Source organism: Ochotona curzoniae, unplaced genomic scaffold, assembly GCF_017591425.1.
Source record: "Ochotona curzoniae isolate NIBS_2020 unplaced genomic scaffold, NIBS_Ocur_1.0 contig_2699, whole genome shotgun sequence".
Taxonomy (NCBI): Eukaryota; Metazoa; Chordata; class Mammalia; order Lagomorpha; family Ochotonidae; genus Ochotona; species Ochotona curzoniae.
The window spans coordinates 4530149-4544896 of record NW_024465561.1 but is presented as its reverse complement, the minus strand read 5'-3'; the positions used below and the strand labels follow the sequence as shown (position 1 = coordinate 4544896).

General features: G+C 44.8%; 2 protein-coding genes and 1 pseudogene across 2 annotated transcripts in view; 1 reads left to right on the top strand and 2 right to left on the bottom strand.

Moving 5' to 3' along the window:
• The window catches only part of LOC121153685 (zinc finger protein 420), a 363018-nt gene that overhangs the window by 133020 nt on the left and 215250 nt on the right, over positions 1-14748 (bottom strand). Inside the window, exon 11 of the mRNA XM_040976377.1 lies at positions 7073-7088. Within this exon, the coding sequence (XP_040832311.1) occupies positions 7073-7088 (16 nt within the window). The remainder of the gene's footprint in view (positions 1-7072; positions 7089-14748) is intronic.
• LOC121153688 (zinc finger protein 729-like) overlaps positions 1-14748 on the top strand; it is a 107234-nt gene that overhangs the window by 18641 nt on the left and 73845 nt on the right. Inside the window, exon 5 of the mRNA XM_040976383.1 lies at positions 7080-8816. Within this exon, the coding sequence (XP_040832317.1) occupies positions 7080-8816 (1737 nt within the window). The remainder of the gene's footprint in view (positions 1-7079; positions 8817-14748) is intronic.
• LOC121153917 lies at positions 1344-1709 on the bottom strand (annotated as a pseudogene).

Below are 14748 nucleotides of genomic sequence, written 5' to 3'. Positions count from 1 at the left end.
AGTGAATGGGCAATTGAAGGGATGAGGCTCAGAATTTTTAGTCATTTTAACAAGCCTATCGGGACTTAATGCATAGTCGGGCATGAGAACCACTGCTCTGGTTTCCAGCTCAGGGGCTTGTATATACTTGCTAGTGTTTTTGTAGTTCCTGTTGACTGACTATATGACTGTTGTCCTTTCAGATTTCTTGATATCTCTAGTGAGCCCCGTATCTTCTTCCAACTCCAGCCGACCTCTTCCCGGTGGCTCTGCCTGAGTTTGCAGATGAACACTAAGCTTGCATCTCCTGAGAGTACAAGGATTAAGGCCTGGTGTGGCCATGCCAGCGAATTGGATCTCAACTCGGCAGTCCTCAGCTGTGGCTCTGGAGGATCCTGGAAGCTCACGTGAGGTGAGCAGGTGTCCCAGGGGCTGGGGGTTCATCACAAAGAACTGCTGCGTCACTAGCCTCAAGGCACCCGGGGCGTAGGAAGCGGGCTGACCGCTCCAGCTAGAGATTTGTTTTGTTTAGGATTTTGAAGTTATTTCTACTTTTTTTTCTAAACTGTCTCTCCAAATGGAAATATATTCTCTAATATCGTTTTGCAATTTTTTTTAAAGATTTATTTATTTTTCTTCAAAGGTCAGATTTATGGAGAGGAGAGACAGAAACATCCTTTATCTGCTGGTTTACTCCCCAAGTGGCTGCAACTGCTGGAGCTAAGGCAATGTGAAGCCAAGAGCCTGGAGCTTCTTCCGTCTCCAAGGCGGGTGCAGGTTCCCAAGGCTTTGGGCTGTCCTCGACTGCTTTCCCAGGCCACAAGCAGGGAGCTGGAAGGGAAGTGGAGCAGCTGGGACAGGAACCAGTGCCCAGATAGGCTCATTTGGCTCATTGTAGTTTTTATCTCATTTCTCTGATAATTGGTAAAACATCTTTTCATGTATGTACTCTTGGCTATTATGTTTTCTTTGGAGAAGTGCCTATTCAAGTCTTTGATGTGTGTAGGTTTATGTGTTTCCTCACTGTTCATTTGTATGAGTTCTCTGTAAGCCTTGAATGTTAGTCAGTTATCTGGTTCATGGCTTGCGGATATGTTGAATGAATGGACACATCAGCACTTCGTGTGAGATCCTAGAGGAAGAGCTTTCAGTTTCTTTGCAGGATTATGATTTAGCTATCAGTTTTGCTAGAGGTAAAAGGCTTTGTAATGTCAAGGAACTTACTCTCTGTATTTAAATTTTTTATCAAAAGAGGTTGCTGGTGTGGGCATTTGATTTAGAAGTTAAGATGACAATTAAGAAGCATCTCATTTTGAAACACCTGAATTGTTTTTTTGTTTTTTTTTTTTTAAATTTTGAATTACTCAAACAGTGTCATGCCTTCTCTTTCTGACTCTGTGCTGTGCTTTCAGCACTTTGATGACGACTGTCTGCTCCTCAATAAGGAAAGCCTGCTTCATCCTGTCACGGACACTTTTAGCACACATGGAGCCACTGTAGGCCCCGCTGACATGTTTTTTCATGTTAGACAACCTCATCAGGACTTTAGGCCTCACAGCACGAACCCCTTCCAGTTAGCCTGGACACACGCCACATGCAGATTTCAGTGCCTTCCCAGCCTTCTTGATGTCAAGGGAGACAATACTACTCCTGGGAGTTCAGGACACTCTGGTGTTGTTGGAGGCCGTATTGCAGAAAACCCTACAGCAGTGGATCAAATGCTGGACCATCTGAGTGTCTCCAAGCAACTTTGTCCTGAAACTTTTTTTTTCTTTTAAGATTTATTTATTTTTATTGGAAAGGCAGATTTACAGAGAGAAGGAAAGACAGATAAGATCTTCCATATGCTGGTTTACTTCCCAGTTGGCCGCCACAGCTGGAGCTGAGCTTATCAGGAGCCAGGAGCTTCTTCCTAGTCCACAATTATGGAGCTAAATAGGAAGTAGAGCCGCTGGAATACGATGTGGTACCCAAATGGCCCAGAATAGCTGTTTTTAATACTCACCTTTGGCTCCTGATTCTAGCTTCTGGCCAGTGCACATTCTGAGAGGTGGCAGGTGATGGCTCAGGTAGCTGAGTCCCTACCCACCCGCATGGCAGACTGGCTTGAGATGCGAGGTCTCGATCCTGGCCATTGCAGGTTTTTGCGGAACCTGATTTAGAACCCTGTCTCAAGCTGGGTATCTGCTGCTCTGTCTCTCTCTGTTGAACTTTACCATCTTTTTTTTCTGCATTTGATATCTATCATGTTGTTTTTGCCTTTCAGACCATTGTGGTGCATCACGTGGATTTGCCTATTTTAAGTCAGATGTGCATAGCCAAGATGCAGTCCAGTTGATCATGTGTATAGTTTTTTGTGTCATTGGATTTGGCATGCTGATATTTTATTTAAGGTTATTGCACCAATTTTCACATCCTTTCTTTATATGTCAGGAATGCCTGTGAGCATTTCCTGTAATGCACGATTAGTGACGGTGAGTTCTTGTGTGGAGAAGACTTTATTCTTCATTTCTGAAGGGTGGCTTTGCTGAGTACAGCAGTCTTGGTTGGCAGTTACTATCTTGGCTTCATCATCCCAGATGATAAAGATGAGAAATTTACTGATAGTCTAGTACAGATTCCTTTTCATGTGGTTTGATACTTCTCTTTGCTGCTTTTGAAGTTCTGTTTGACTTTTGTTGATTCAGCTGAAGTATGCCTTGAATCTGGAAGGTCATGAACATGTTCATGAGCATTCTGTGACTTAGGAACTTTTCAGCAGTTAGCTCAATGAACAGGCTGTCTGCACCTGTTTTGTTCTTCTTCTGGAACTCCCATGATGTGAAAGTTAGTTTGCTTACTGGTATCCCCCATAAGTTCTGTAGACTCTCTTTATTTTATTGTTTTTATTCTTTATATTTTATTTTATTTTTATTTTTATTGCACCCTAAGCCCTAAAGCAGGACCTGAGCTGCATTGTTCCACAAGGTTAGAAATCACAAACACACCCCAGTCCTGAGACAGCTTCCGGTCTGGGGACCAGAGCCAGAGAATCTGGTCGTGTGGGCGATCTGCATCCAGTTCTGCCCGAGAAAGTGAGCCTGCATGCCACAGTGAATTTAGTGGACCTAAGCCTAGGACATCAGCTTCACGGCCACTGTGAGCACACAGGCCCTGGAACCCAGTGCCGCCCTAGCTGTTTGTGAGTTATGACAGTCACAAGAAAATGATAGGTTTCCTTAGCAACAACTCCCTATTATGAGAAAACGGAGAGAAGAACATCAACAATTTTTTTTCCCACACCAATAACTTTTTTTCTCCTGTATCTGGGGTAAGGGGTGAAACAAAGGGAAAAGCCCCACCCAGCCTCCCACCGATCACAGATCCCTGATGTGAGGCATGCTCTGAGGGTCCTGCTCAAGCAGCTTTGATTGTTCAACAGTTCTGAATTGCTGCCAGTCTTGCCGTTCCAAGTACGATAAACTCTCTTCAGAATCCACTGGCTGACATAGTTTCTTCATGGTTGGGGTTCTGAGATCACCAGTTCAGTTGGAGGGATCCCCAGAGAAACTTCGTCTGAGGTGATCCCAGACCTGATTCTTGTGTGTGTTTGCCAGTATAGGGTCTGACACCGTCCATCGCCCCAGTCAGCTTATGCACATGCTGGTGGTTGCAATTGCTGGATCAGTTCTGTCTCCAGCCCTGTCTTCCACACAAACCAATGGTTGTTTTAGTCCAGCCCGATCCTGTCCACTTTATACTCGGTCCTCACACAAACCAGTGGGAGCTGTAGCCTAGTTAGGGCAACTCCCCATAACACTCACCAGGCCTGCCCCCTACCCTAGTTCTCATGCATGCCACTATGTACCACAGACTTGCTCAGTCTGTCCCACGTCCCATTTAGCTCTTGTGCATGTCAATGGGCACTGAAGCCTAGTTCAACTCAACCAACCCGACTATCCAGTCCACACACATACTGGCAGGTGCCTTTCTGTCTAGCCATCCCTGCCCCTGTCCTGGTTTTCATGCTCTCCAGCGGGAGTGCTAGAACCTCAACAATTTACACTGCTAACACCACTTCTACAAACTCCTATAGCCTATGCTACTGAGGCAACCACAATTACCACTTAACATTGAACAAACTAGGACTGGTGAGATAGCCTAGTGGCTAAAGCCCTTGCCTTGCATATGCCAGAATCCCATGTGAGCACTGGTTCTAATCCTGGATGTTCCACTTCCCATCCAGCTCCCTGCTTGTGGCCTGGGAAAGCAGTCGAGGATGGCCCCAAGCCTCGGAATGCTGCACCCACATGGGAGACCAGAAAGAAGTCCCTGGCTCCTGGTTTTGGATCGGCTCAGCTCTGGCCATTGTGGCCACTTGGATAACAAACCAGTGGATGGAAGATCTTTCTGTCTCTCCCTCTCTCTATTAATCTGCTTTTCCAATGAAAATAAATAAATCATTTTTTAAAAAGTTACAAGAATAGAGCAGAATTCATGTTCTATACTCCTAAATATCGCTCCTGTATGCTCCAAAGCTAGCTGTTCACGTTGACCAGGAATTTGCCCTTGCAGGGTTCAGTGACCTTCAGGGATGTGGCTATAGATTTCAGCAGGGAGGAATGGCAGCACCTGGAACCTGCTCAGAGGACTCTCTACTGGGATGTGATGCAAGAAACCTTCAGCCACCTGCTCTCAGTAGGTAAGCAAGATAGCCGGGGATCCGTCTGAAGGAGGCTTCACTGACTGCTGGTGTATTTATCTGATGAACGCGCTGAGGGATAACTGTCCTTGATTTGGCAGGATTCTTGTCCTTTGAGAATTTTTTAGTAATATTCTATTCAGACAGAAATAATTGCTTTTCTGAAGAACAATTAGACTTCAACTGATTAGCTGGACTCAATATTTTTATTATTTCCCATGAACAGGGTTTCAAGTTCCCGAGCCAGGGGTTTTCATGTTGGAGCAAGGAAAGGAACCACAGGAATTGCAGAGTCAGAGCACACGTCAGTTCTGTTCAGGTGAGCGAGGGAGGCAGGGCTGTAAATCTCAGCTGTCATTGCAATGACTGGCACCTTACTGCTTGGAAACCTTGATGATTTATTGGGCAACTGAATGTCTTTAAAAAAATTTTTTTTTTTAATTTGAAAGGCAGAGTTTTCAACCAGAGACAGAGAAAGGAGTCTTCTGGCTACTGTTCTCTCCCTAAAATAGCTGCATCTGCTGGAGCTGGGCTGCTCTGAGTGCAGGAGGCAGGATCGTTCTCTGGGTATCCCACGTGGATGAGTGCAGGGGTCCAAACCAAGTGCCTGGCCCATCATCTGCCGCTTTGCCCAGGCATGCTAGTGGGAGCTGGATCTGAAGTAAAGCAGCTGGGACTTGAACCTGTGTCCACATGGGCTCCCTTCATCACAGGTAGTGGCTTTATTGGCTACATCGCTAGGCTGTCCTCCCTTTTTTTTTTTTTTTTTTTTTTACAGATTTATTTAAAAAGCAGAGTTAGAGAGAAATATTTTTTTGACTTCGGTCATTTCTGTCCTCTTTAGATGTTGGATCATATGCTAATTTGTTTCATTAAAGATCCTTCTTCGATATATATTTTTTTCAAAATATTATTTTTCCCTATCTTCCTCATAATTCTAGTCATTTCTGTTTATATTCAGGTGTTCACGAATCTGCTTTCTTAGAAAATTATTACATGACACACACTCCAATTCCTGCGACTCGCTTTTTATTTCCCTGCTTTTCTGTGCGATGCCCCACAACTCTGTGTCTAACCAGGCTGCCTTCCAGTTTTCACCAGAGGAATAAGATTCCTAAAAGCTCAGTTTCCTGCATGCTTTCATCCAACTGATGACTTGATCCTTGGCATGTAACCTTTTTGGGTATCTTTCTGCTGTGTTTGACAATATCAGCCATGTTTCCAGAAATTTTTTGCTAATGTTGTTTGAGTGCGTTTATGACTAGGCCTGGTTAGTACATTTTGTTTTGCTTTATCTTCTTCATCTGATGAGGTGTAAGTTTAATCATAATTCTTAGTTTAGGACTCATCACCATGAGTATACATAGATTCTTTTTTATCATTGGATTTATTATCTTTAGTTTCTTACCCCCATATCTGCCTTTCCCACTATAGGTCATTGTTTTGTATGATGGAAACTTTTCTTAAATTCATACATATTTTAAAGTGAATTAGGCATATGTGTCATTAGGTTATAAAAATGGCCTAGTGCGGTATATCTTGTTCTTTACCTTACTTTCCCTATATTTGACCATAGAGCAGTCTGTTAATCTAGTTTATTTCTTCAAACTATTGAATTGTACCCCAGGATGTCTCAACACTGTTATCAATCTCATAAATTACTCTTCTTTTTCCTTTTCTCTGTGAAAAGGAAACTAGGTGAATTGTATGTACCCTTCTCTCCAGCCTCTATTAGCTGTTACTTGAAGTCAGATCATGTGTTTTTCCTCCAGAAGGAGAGTTTGGGTATCAAACCTTAGGCAGGAAATTTCAATAAAAATTTTCTATATTGACAGGAAAGGTGATGTACAAGTGGTATTTCATATATTTCATTCTAGAAGTAGTGTTGTAGATTGGTCAGCACATAAGAGGGCTATTAGCAAAGAGCAAATAGTTACATGATGAGATTTCATAAAAAAATACTATGAAAATTCCTTATGACTATAATAATAGAAAAATAATCCATGTAGTCCCAGCCATTATCCTTTTCCTCAAAGACCCCATCAGTGCATCTCCCTTGGAAATGAGTTATACAGTTAATATAGAAATAATGCATCAAAGAATATTAAAAAGAAAACCAGATATAACAAGATTTCTTCCTATACTGACCATGAGTGTACTCCAACAGGAGAGAAATTATGGAACCATAAGAAACATGCAACACGTCTCAGTTGTAAAGCAGCATCCTCCCAATGTCAGGAAAGTCATACAGGGGAGAAGCCCTATGACTGTGCCGAATTTGGAAAGGTCTTCGCTGAGAAATCATTGTTCAAAGTACATCTGAAAGCTCATACAGGAAAAAAACTCTATGTGTGTATTGAATGTGGGAAGGCTTTTGTACAGAAGCCAGAGTTTATTACCCATCAAAAAAACCACACTAGAGAAAAACCTTACAAGTGTAATGAATGTGCAAAATCTTTTTTCCAAGTATCTTCTCTGTTCAGGCATCAGAGAATTCATACCGGGGAAAAACTCTATGAATGCAGTGAATGTGGGAAAGGCTTTTCTTACAACTCAGATCTCATTATACATCAGAAAATTCACACTGGAGAGAGACACCATGAATGCACTGACTGTGGCAAAGCATTCACACAGAAGTCCACACTCAAGATGCATCAGAAAATTCACACAGGTGAGAGATCCTATATATGCATTGAATGTGGTCAGGCCTTCATCCAGAAAACACACTTGGTTGCACACAGGAGAATTCATACGGGAGAAAAACCATATGAGTGCAACTGTGGAAAAGCTTTCATTTCCAAGTCGCAACTCCAGGCACATCAACGAATTCACGCAAGAGGGAAGTCTTACATATGCACTGAATATGGAAAAGTCTTCAGCAATAGTTCAAACCTCACTATACCAAAGAAAGTACAAAGTAAAGAGAAATCTTCAATATGTACTGAATGTGGGAAGGCATTTGCCTACAGGTCAGAGCTAATTATACATCAGAGAATTCACACTGGAGAGAAACCTTATGCGTGCAGTGACTGTGGGAAAGCCTTTACCCAGAAGTCAGCACTCACAGTGCATCACAGAATTCACACGGGAGAAAAGTCATACGTGTGCATGCAGTGTGGCCTGGCCTTCATCCGGAGGACACACCTGATGGCACATAAAATAATTCATACAGGTGAAAAACCTTATAAATGTGCTTACTGTGGGAAATTCTTTACTTCCAAGTCACAGCTTCATGTGCATAAGCGAATCCATACAGGAGAAAAGCCGTATGTGTGCAGTAAGTGTGGGAAGGCCTTCACAAACAGATCAAATCTCGTGACACATCAGAAGACTCATACAGGAGAGAAATCCTATGTATGTCCTAAGTGTGGGAAGGCCTTCACCCAGAGGTCAGATTTGATAACTCATCACAGAATCCACACTGGAGAGAAGCCTTATGAATGTGTTACCTGTGGAAAAGCCTTCACCCAGAAATCACACCTTAACATTCACCAGAAAATTCATACTGGAGAGAGACAGTATGAATGCCATGAGTGTGGGAAAGCTTTCAACCAGAAGTCAATCCTCATTGTGCATCAGAAGATTCACACGGGAGAGAAGCCCTACGTGTGCACCGAGTGTGGAAGGGCCTTCATTCGCAAGTCCAACTTTGTCACTCATCAGAGAATCCATACTGGAGAGAAACCTTATGAGTGTAGTGATTGTGGGAAATCCTTCACGTCCAAGTCTCAGCTCCTGGTACATCAGCCAATTCACACAGGAGAGAAACCCTATGTGTGTGCCGAGTGTGGGAAGGCCTTTAGTGGAAGGTCAAATCTCAGTAAACATCAGAAAACTCACACTGGAGAAAAGCCTTATTTCTGTTCTGAATGTGGGAAGACCTTCAGACAAAAATCAGAGTTGATTACACATCATAGAATTCATACTGGAGAGAAACCTTATGAGTGCACTGATTGTGCAAAATCTTTCACTAAGAAATCACAGCTCCAAGTACATCAGCGAATACACACTGGAGAGAAACCTTATGTGTGTGCTGAGTGTGGGAAAGCATTTACTGACAGATCCAATTTGAATAAACACCAGACAACACACACTGGTGACAAACCTTACAAGTGTGAAGTGTGTGGAAAAGGCTTTGTTCAGAAATCAGTGCTCAGTGTGCATCAGAGTATTCATATTTGAGACAAAGTGGGAAAAATGTTAATGAGGACGTGTGTATAATGTGAATCTAGTCATCAGACCACTGTATGTTATTAAGTAGACACATCTATATCAGTGTCACACTGAAGAGGAGGGCGACTGGGAAGATGCAGAGATGGAACTCCTAGCCCACTGCCGCCAGGCTCACTAAACCTTGGGACTTTCATACTGAGTAGGAGCTGAATCAGTTTGATGCCTTAATGAGAAATGCTATCTAAAATGTGATGGAAAATTGCTTCTCAGCCTTTTGGCTAAGATCAAATGAAGTTTCTTCTTATCAGTTCAAAATATAATGCAATGCTATTAGAAGAATTTTTAGGGAAGATTACGTTAAATTGTTTAATCCTGTTTTCTGTGGAATAGGGATAGTGCCAATGAAGTAGTTAAAAAAATAATAACTCATATATATATTATGGTAAATTCAAAGTTCTGCGAGTTGATTCAAAACACATTGTTTTACAGTTGTCACTGTTTTTCATTGTTAACAGATTTGTACATATTCAGTCTATAATTGAATAATTCTTTTTAGGAAATACGTGTCTTTTTTTTTTTTTAAGGAAAACCTGTTTATATAGATGTGGAGCTGAGAATGTGTTAAACTTAAAATTTCCTTTATTACTCCCTGGGAGTATCTTTGAGTCTCATAAGAACTAATATTAAAACAGACTCAAACATACTGTGATTATCTGCGCGAGGTCCATTTTCATGCCAAACGTTCTACAGGACCGGTTTTGCCAAGTGCCTGAAGCACATGAGTTTAGTGTCTGTGAGTGTCTTTGCATCCGTAATGCCCGCAGGAAGAGCACAGGTCATAATTCTACCTGTGTGCTTTCTACCTCGTGTCTAATGATAAACCCTCGGAATACTTTGCTACCTGACCCTAACAGGCTGCTTCAAAATTATAGCTGTTCTGCCTTCCTCTTCTATAATGTTCCATACCTGTAAGCATAAGGATAATGTGTACATTTGTTTGTGTATTCTAACAGTAGATCATTTTCATAGTATTCTTTACCACTTTGAGCCTGGGTACCTGCATGTGGGTGGGCATGGGACTCTCAGGGAACTGTCCCCTGTGAGCTTGTGGATGGGAATGTTGATGTGCTTATTCCTGGGCTGCTGCATTCTCACATGGGTTGAGGCATCAGAGCTGAGCCTCATGGCCTGGGTATATGCCTGTGTGTGTGTAAGGGGGAGAGAATGGAGCTTGTTCTGTGTTTCTGTTTTGCATAATTAACCAAGGGTAGTTTCTTGCAGTTCCTGTATGAGTTTCTTAGGGCTGGTGACCTTATATCCTATGGTATAGCTCACTGAAAGAACAGAGTACCCATGTCCTGTCCCAACATTAACTGCATAAACCTCCTAGGAACTCTGTTTAGACTGACAAAAAAAAGGGATGCAGATTCAAGAAGGTCCTGGTGATTCCATGGGCATCCCATAGAAAGAGAACAACAAACCTGGCCTTAGCTCCATGATCAAAGAGGAGAGGGACTTGGGGACAGGATGGTGTGTTCAGATGGTGGCCCCTTATGGCCAGTTCAGCAATTTCTCATTAGCTTTAGCAGATGACCTGGCAGCTGGGAGTTTGGTCCAGCCTAGATAGAAATTGCTTTTTTCCTCGGTCACTCTTAAGAACAAGACACATTTATCATTGGCTCCTAGACAAATGCTTGGGGAATCCTGCCTGAGAGTATTTTGTTTCCCATGCATATTTTTTAAAGATTTATTTTGTTTTCTTTTTATAAATTTTATTTTTTATAATGATTACATGGTGTATCAGGGTGGGAAGGATTGAGGTTTAGGGAAAATTGGGTGAACTCATTGCTTCCAAATTTGCGATTTCTTCTTGTTTCTGGGGAAAAGGGAGAGAAAAGAGGGGAAATTACAACTTTCTACCTGAACCCTATCAGATCCCCCATTTCTGGGACTCACAAACCCGGCCCCCACTGGGCCCAGGCTGGCATGGCTCACCTAACCTCAGTGTCCGCAATCTTTTTTTTTTTTTAAAGGATTTATTTTTATTATTTTTTTATTGGAAAGGCGGATGTACAGAGAGGAAGATCTTCCATCTGATGCTTCACTCCCCAAGTGAGCGCAACGGCCAATGCTATGCCAATCCGAAGCCAGGAGCCTCTTCCGGGTCTCCCACGCGGGTGCAGGGTCCCAAAGCTTTGGGCCATCCTTGAATGCTTTCCCCGGGCCACAGTCAGGGAGCTGGAAGGGAAGCGGGGCTGCCGGGATAGAACCGGTGCCCATTTGGGATCTCGGGCGTGCAAAGCGAGGACCTTAACCACTTGCGCCACCACGCCAGGCCCAGTGTCTGCAATCTTATTGCGCAGCCTGGCCTGGTCCAGTCTGCCCCTGTTGCAGCTCCTTCTGGTGGGAGCTGCAGCCTATCCCAGCCCAATCTAATTGCTGTCCCAGTTCTAATGTGAACTGTCTGGTGTTTAATGATGTGGTGTCCTGGGTGTCACCACAGGACCAGGAGCTTGATGAGTGGAGATAGTGTAGTGGCTGCCCAAGGTGTGGGGCCAGGCTGCGTTGAGAGGCCTCTCTTGCCTTCTGCACAACACTGTAAATAAAAGCTTGGCCTCTGTCATAGCTCCTTAGTGATCTCTGGTGCAGTTTCTGCTTTCTTGAACCTACTTGGGATCCTCAGGTCTTGGGGGTCCCTCTTGTGGAGACCGGGGGACTCAAGGTGTGACATCCACACCAAGTAGAACTTTGGGCCATAGGATGCAAAGGTGAGATGAACCAGTGCACACTTTATTGAATTTTTTTGGAACAACTTATACCAGTTTTTTGCAGGGCAAGCAGTTAGATAAAAGTTACTAGTTAACTAAACAGTAGCATCCAAGCTGCTCCAATGACAGATCATAAGCGCTCAAGGGAATAATCACCAGGTCTCAGGCAACAGGATAAGTAACCATGAGTTACCGGTAAACAAACAGGTCTAACTAGGGAAAGAATCTAACAGAGCTTTCTCTGTGTTGAGATACATTCAGGCTATAATTGCTAAAGAAAGAAATGATAGTGAAGACGCCTCCCACCTTCCCAGGCACGCTGTGCAGACACGGTGGTCCACAGTCTCAGCGGGAAGTTTGCTTCCTGCATAATTCTCAGGTTGCTGAGAGTGTCTGAAACTCGGTGTCCTCGGGTATTTGGTGGTCTGGGTCAGGGAGTGGATCTCCACAATTAATAAACCTCAACACTTAGGACCCCTGGAAGCACCCTCTGGCATGACAGTCTTGAAATTGACTGATGCTGGATTTTCTTTTTTTTTTTTTTAAGTAAGATTTGTTTATTTTTATTGGAAAGTTGGATTCAGAGAGGAGAAGAGACAGAGAGGAAGATCCTCTGTCCACTGATTCACTTCCCAAGTCGCCACAGTGACCAGAGCTGAACCCATCTGGAGCCAGGAGCTTTTCCAGGTCTCCCACATGGGTGCAGGGTCCCAAGGCTTTGGGCCTTCCTTGACTGCTTTCCCAGGCCACAAGCAGAGAGCTGGATGGGAAGCAGGGCAGCTGGAAAATGAACATGCCCACATGGGATCCCAGTGGACGCAAGGCAAGGACTTCAGCCACTAGGCTACTGCACTGGGCCTGGAATTATTTTTGTTAAAGATTTATTTATATGAAGGAGTTAATAGAGGAGAAAAAGGTCTTCCATCTGCTGGCTTACTTGGGCTTGGTCATGCTCAAGCCGGGAGCCAGAAGCTTCTCCAGTCTCCCACTTGGGCGGCAGGGTCCTGGGCCATCCTTCACTACTTTTCCCATGGTATTAGCATGGAGCTGGATTGGAAGTGGAACAGCTGGGATTTGGATGGGCACCCATATAGGATGCCAGTGTGACAGGTGGTGGCTTTACTCACTCTCCCATAGTGTTCACCCTCATATTCTAGACCTTAATTGCTTTTTTGCCACCTCACCTCCTGGAATCTCAGTGTAGGTGGGATCCTTGTGAACACTAATGTGTATACACTTTAATAGCACTCCTGTCAACACTGCCCTGAATGTGCCTGTACTAACCAGGGGATTAGGTCCTGGCCTGGTGCCTGCTGGCCCTGAGTCTGAGGGTCACTGAGTTCACAGTTGCCGGATGCAGTGGTCTCCAGGTTGTACACTGGCCACATCCTGGTCTTACCTGGCTTCATCTCGGTGATCCTCAGATTGCATGACCTGGGGACCACTGTGTCCTAATGTGGAGCGTATGTGTGTGTCCTCACCTGGGACGGTGATAGTCTTCTGAGAGCACAGGAGGTTACTGGAGGTGGGGAGGCAGCAGCATTGGTGGAGTCCGGCCGACTGTGATCTTAGAGTCAGAATTACTTTATGAAAAGGCTTGTGACCTTCTCTGAAGAGTGAGCCCTTGTCATTGGCAGCAGGGGAATCCCTCCACCATGTGCTTGGACTCAGCCTTGTTCTAGGGGCTCAGGCTGGCACTGTGCCCCAAGCATGAGTGGCTTGGGTGAGGGTGAGTGAGCCCAGTGCCTAGTCTGCCTCACTCCTGGGCATGCTGTGCCAGGGTGTGGAATGTTCATAAAGTCTGGGGTCTCTGTGTATCTGCTGGGGGTTATGAGTTGGGCCTGAGGCCCAGGGTCAAGTTGCTGAAAGAACACAGCACCAGCATCCCAACTCCAACCACACAACCTTGTCGAGATTGCATTTAGACCTACAGAGGATGAACATACAGATCAAAGAAGGTGCTCGGCATACTATTTCCATCCCCTCTGTCAAGGTAACCATAACAGCATGAGCAAGAGGAGATGAGGGAGAAGATGGACCCTCAGGTCACCCTGCTAGGCTGGGCGGCTTCTTACTACCAGTACCAGCATTTCCTGACTGCTCCATCATTCTTCCATTTGAAATTAGATTGTTTTTTCTCAGTGGAACTAGTAACTCTTGAACAAGATGGCTTTCTCAAATGCTCAAGAACCCAACGGCTTGGTAGTTCCAGTCCCTGTGTCTTCTTCATACATCTTGATGGCTGTGCAGGGGAGCCCTGGGGGTGCTGGATCTCCTTGTGTACGCTGTGGTCCCTGGCAGCTCTTGGTCTCAGTGCCCCATCACAGCGAGGCCCCTTAGGACTAGGTGCAGGATGGAGTGTTTGGGAGTATGTTGTAACCTTCATCTGGTCAGAAATGGTGTCTTTCATTTCCTACTTCCTGCTAGTCTGTGTGACTGCATCCCTGTGCTGAATGTCCTGGTTTCCAGTGTTTTCACTGCGAGGCTGGGTGAGTGGAAGTGGGGCGGTGGCCATGTCACATGAAGGTGCAGCTGTCCTTTCCCTGGCCTCCCTCCCAAGCAGAATCCTAATGACTTGGTGTGGCCCCCAGCACATGTCCAGGGGTGGCTCCAGGGTTGTGTTGGGCTTTCAGTGGGAAGGGTCATCCTCACTGGTCCTGGGAAGTCCCACTGAGTGTCACTGGATCCCACCCCTGCTCCGTTTGCTCACCCCAATTTAGTTCTGTATGTGGCCTGTCTGACAATGACAGTGCTTTATACTCTGATGGCACTGGCCTCAGCATTCTCCCAGAGCGCTTCACTGAGCGACTGGCTTCTGGAATTACACCCGGCGCCGGCTAGGCCCACGTCAAAGGAGGTCCCAGACCCACAGTGAGTGAATCTTCACTGTGTATTGGATCTGGAGGGTTGAGCAGGCCCATTCCCGCCTTAGACGATTTCACAGCAGCCATCATTGTACCCACTTGCACTTACCTCGTCTTGTCTGGATCAAAACCCGGAGTTGTACTGTGGCATCTCATCCCCCGAGGCGGAGCAACGCAGGTGCTTGGTGGATTGGGCCGTGAGGGATTGTCCAGGGCCAGCAGTTCCAATGAACTTTGAATGTGGCGGCCCTCACTCAGGTTAACAGCCCTGCATGCAAAGGAA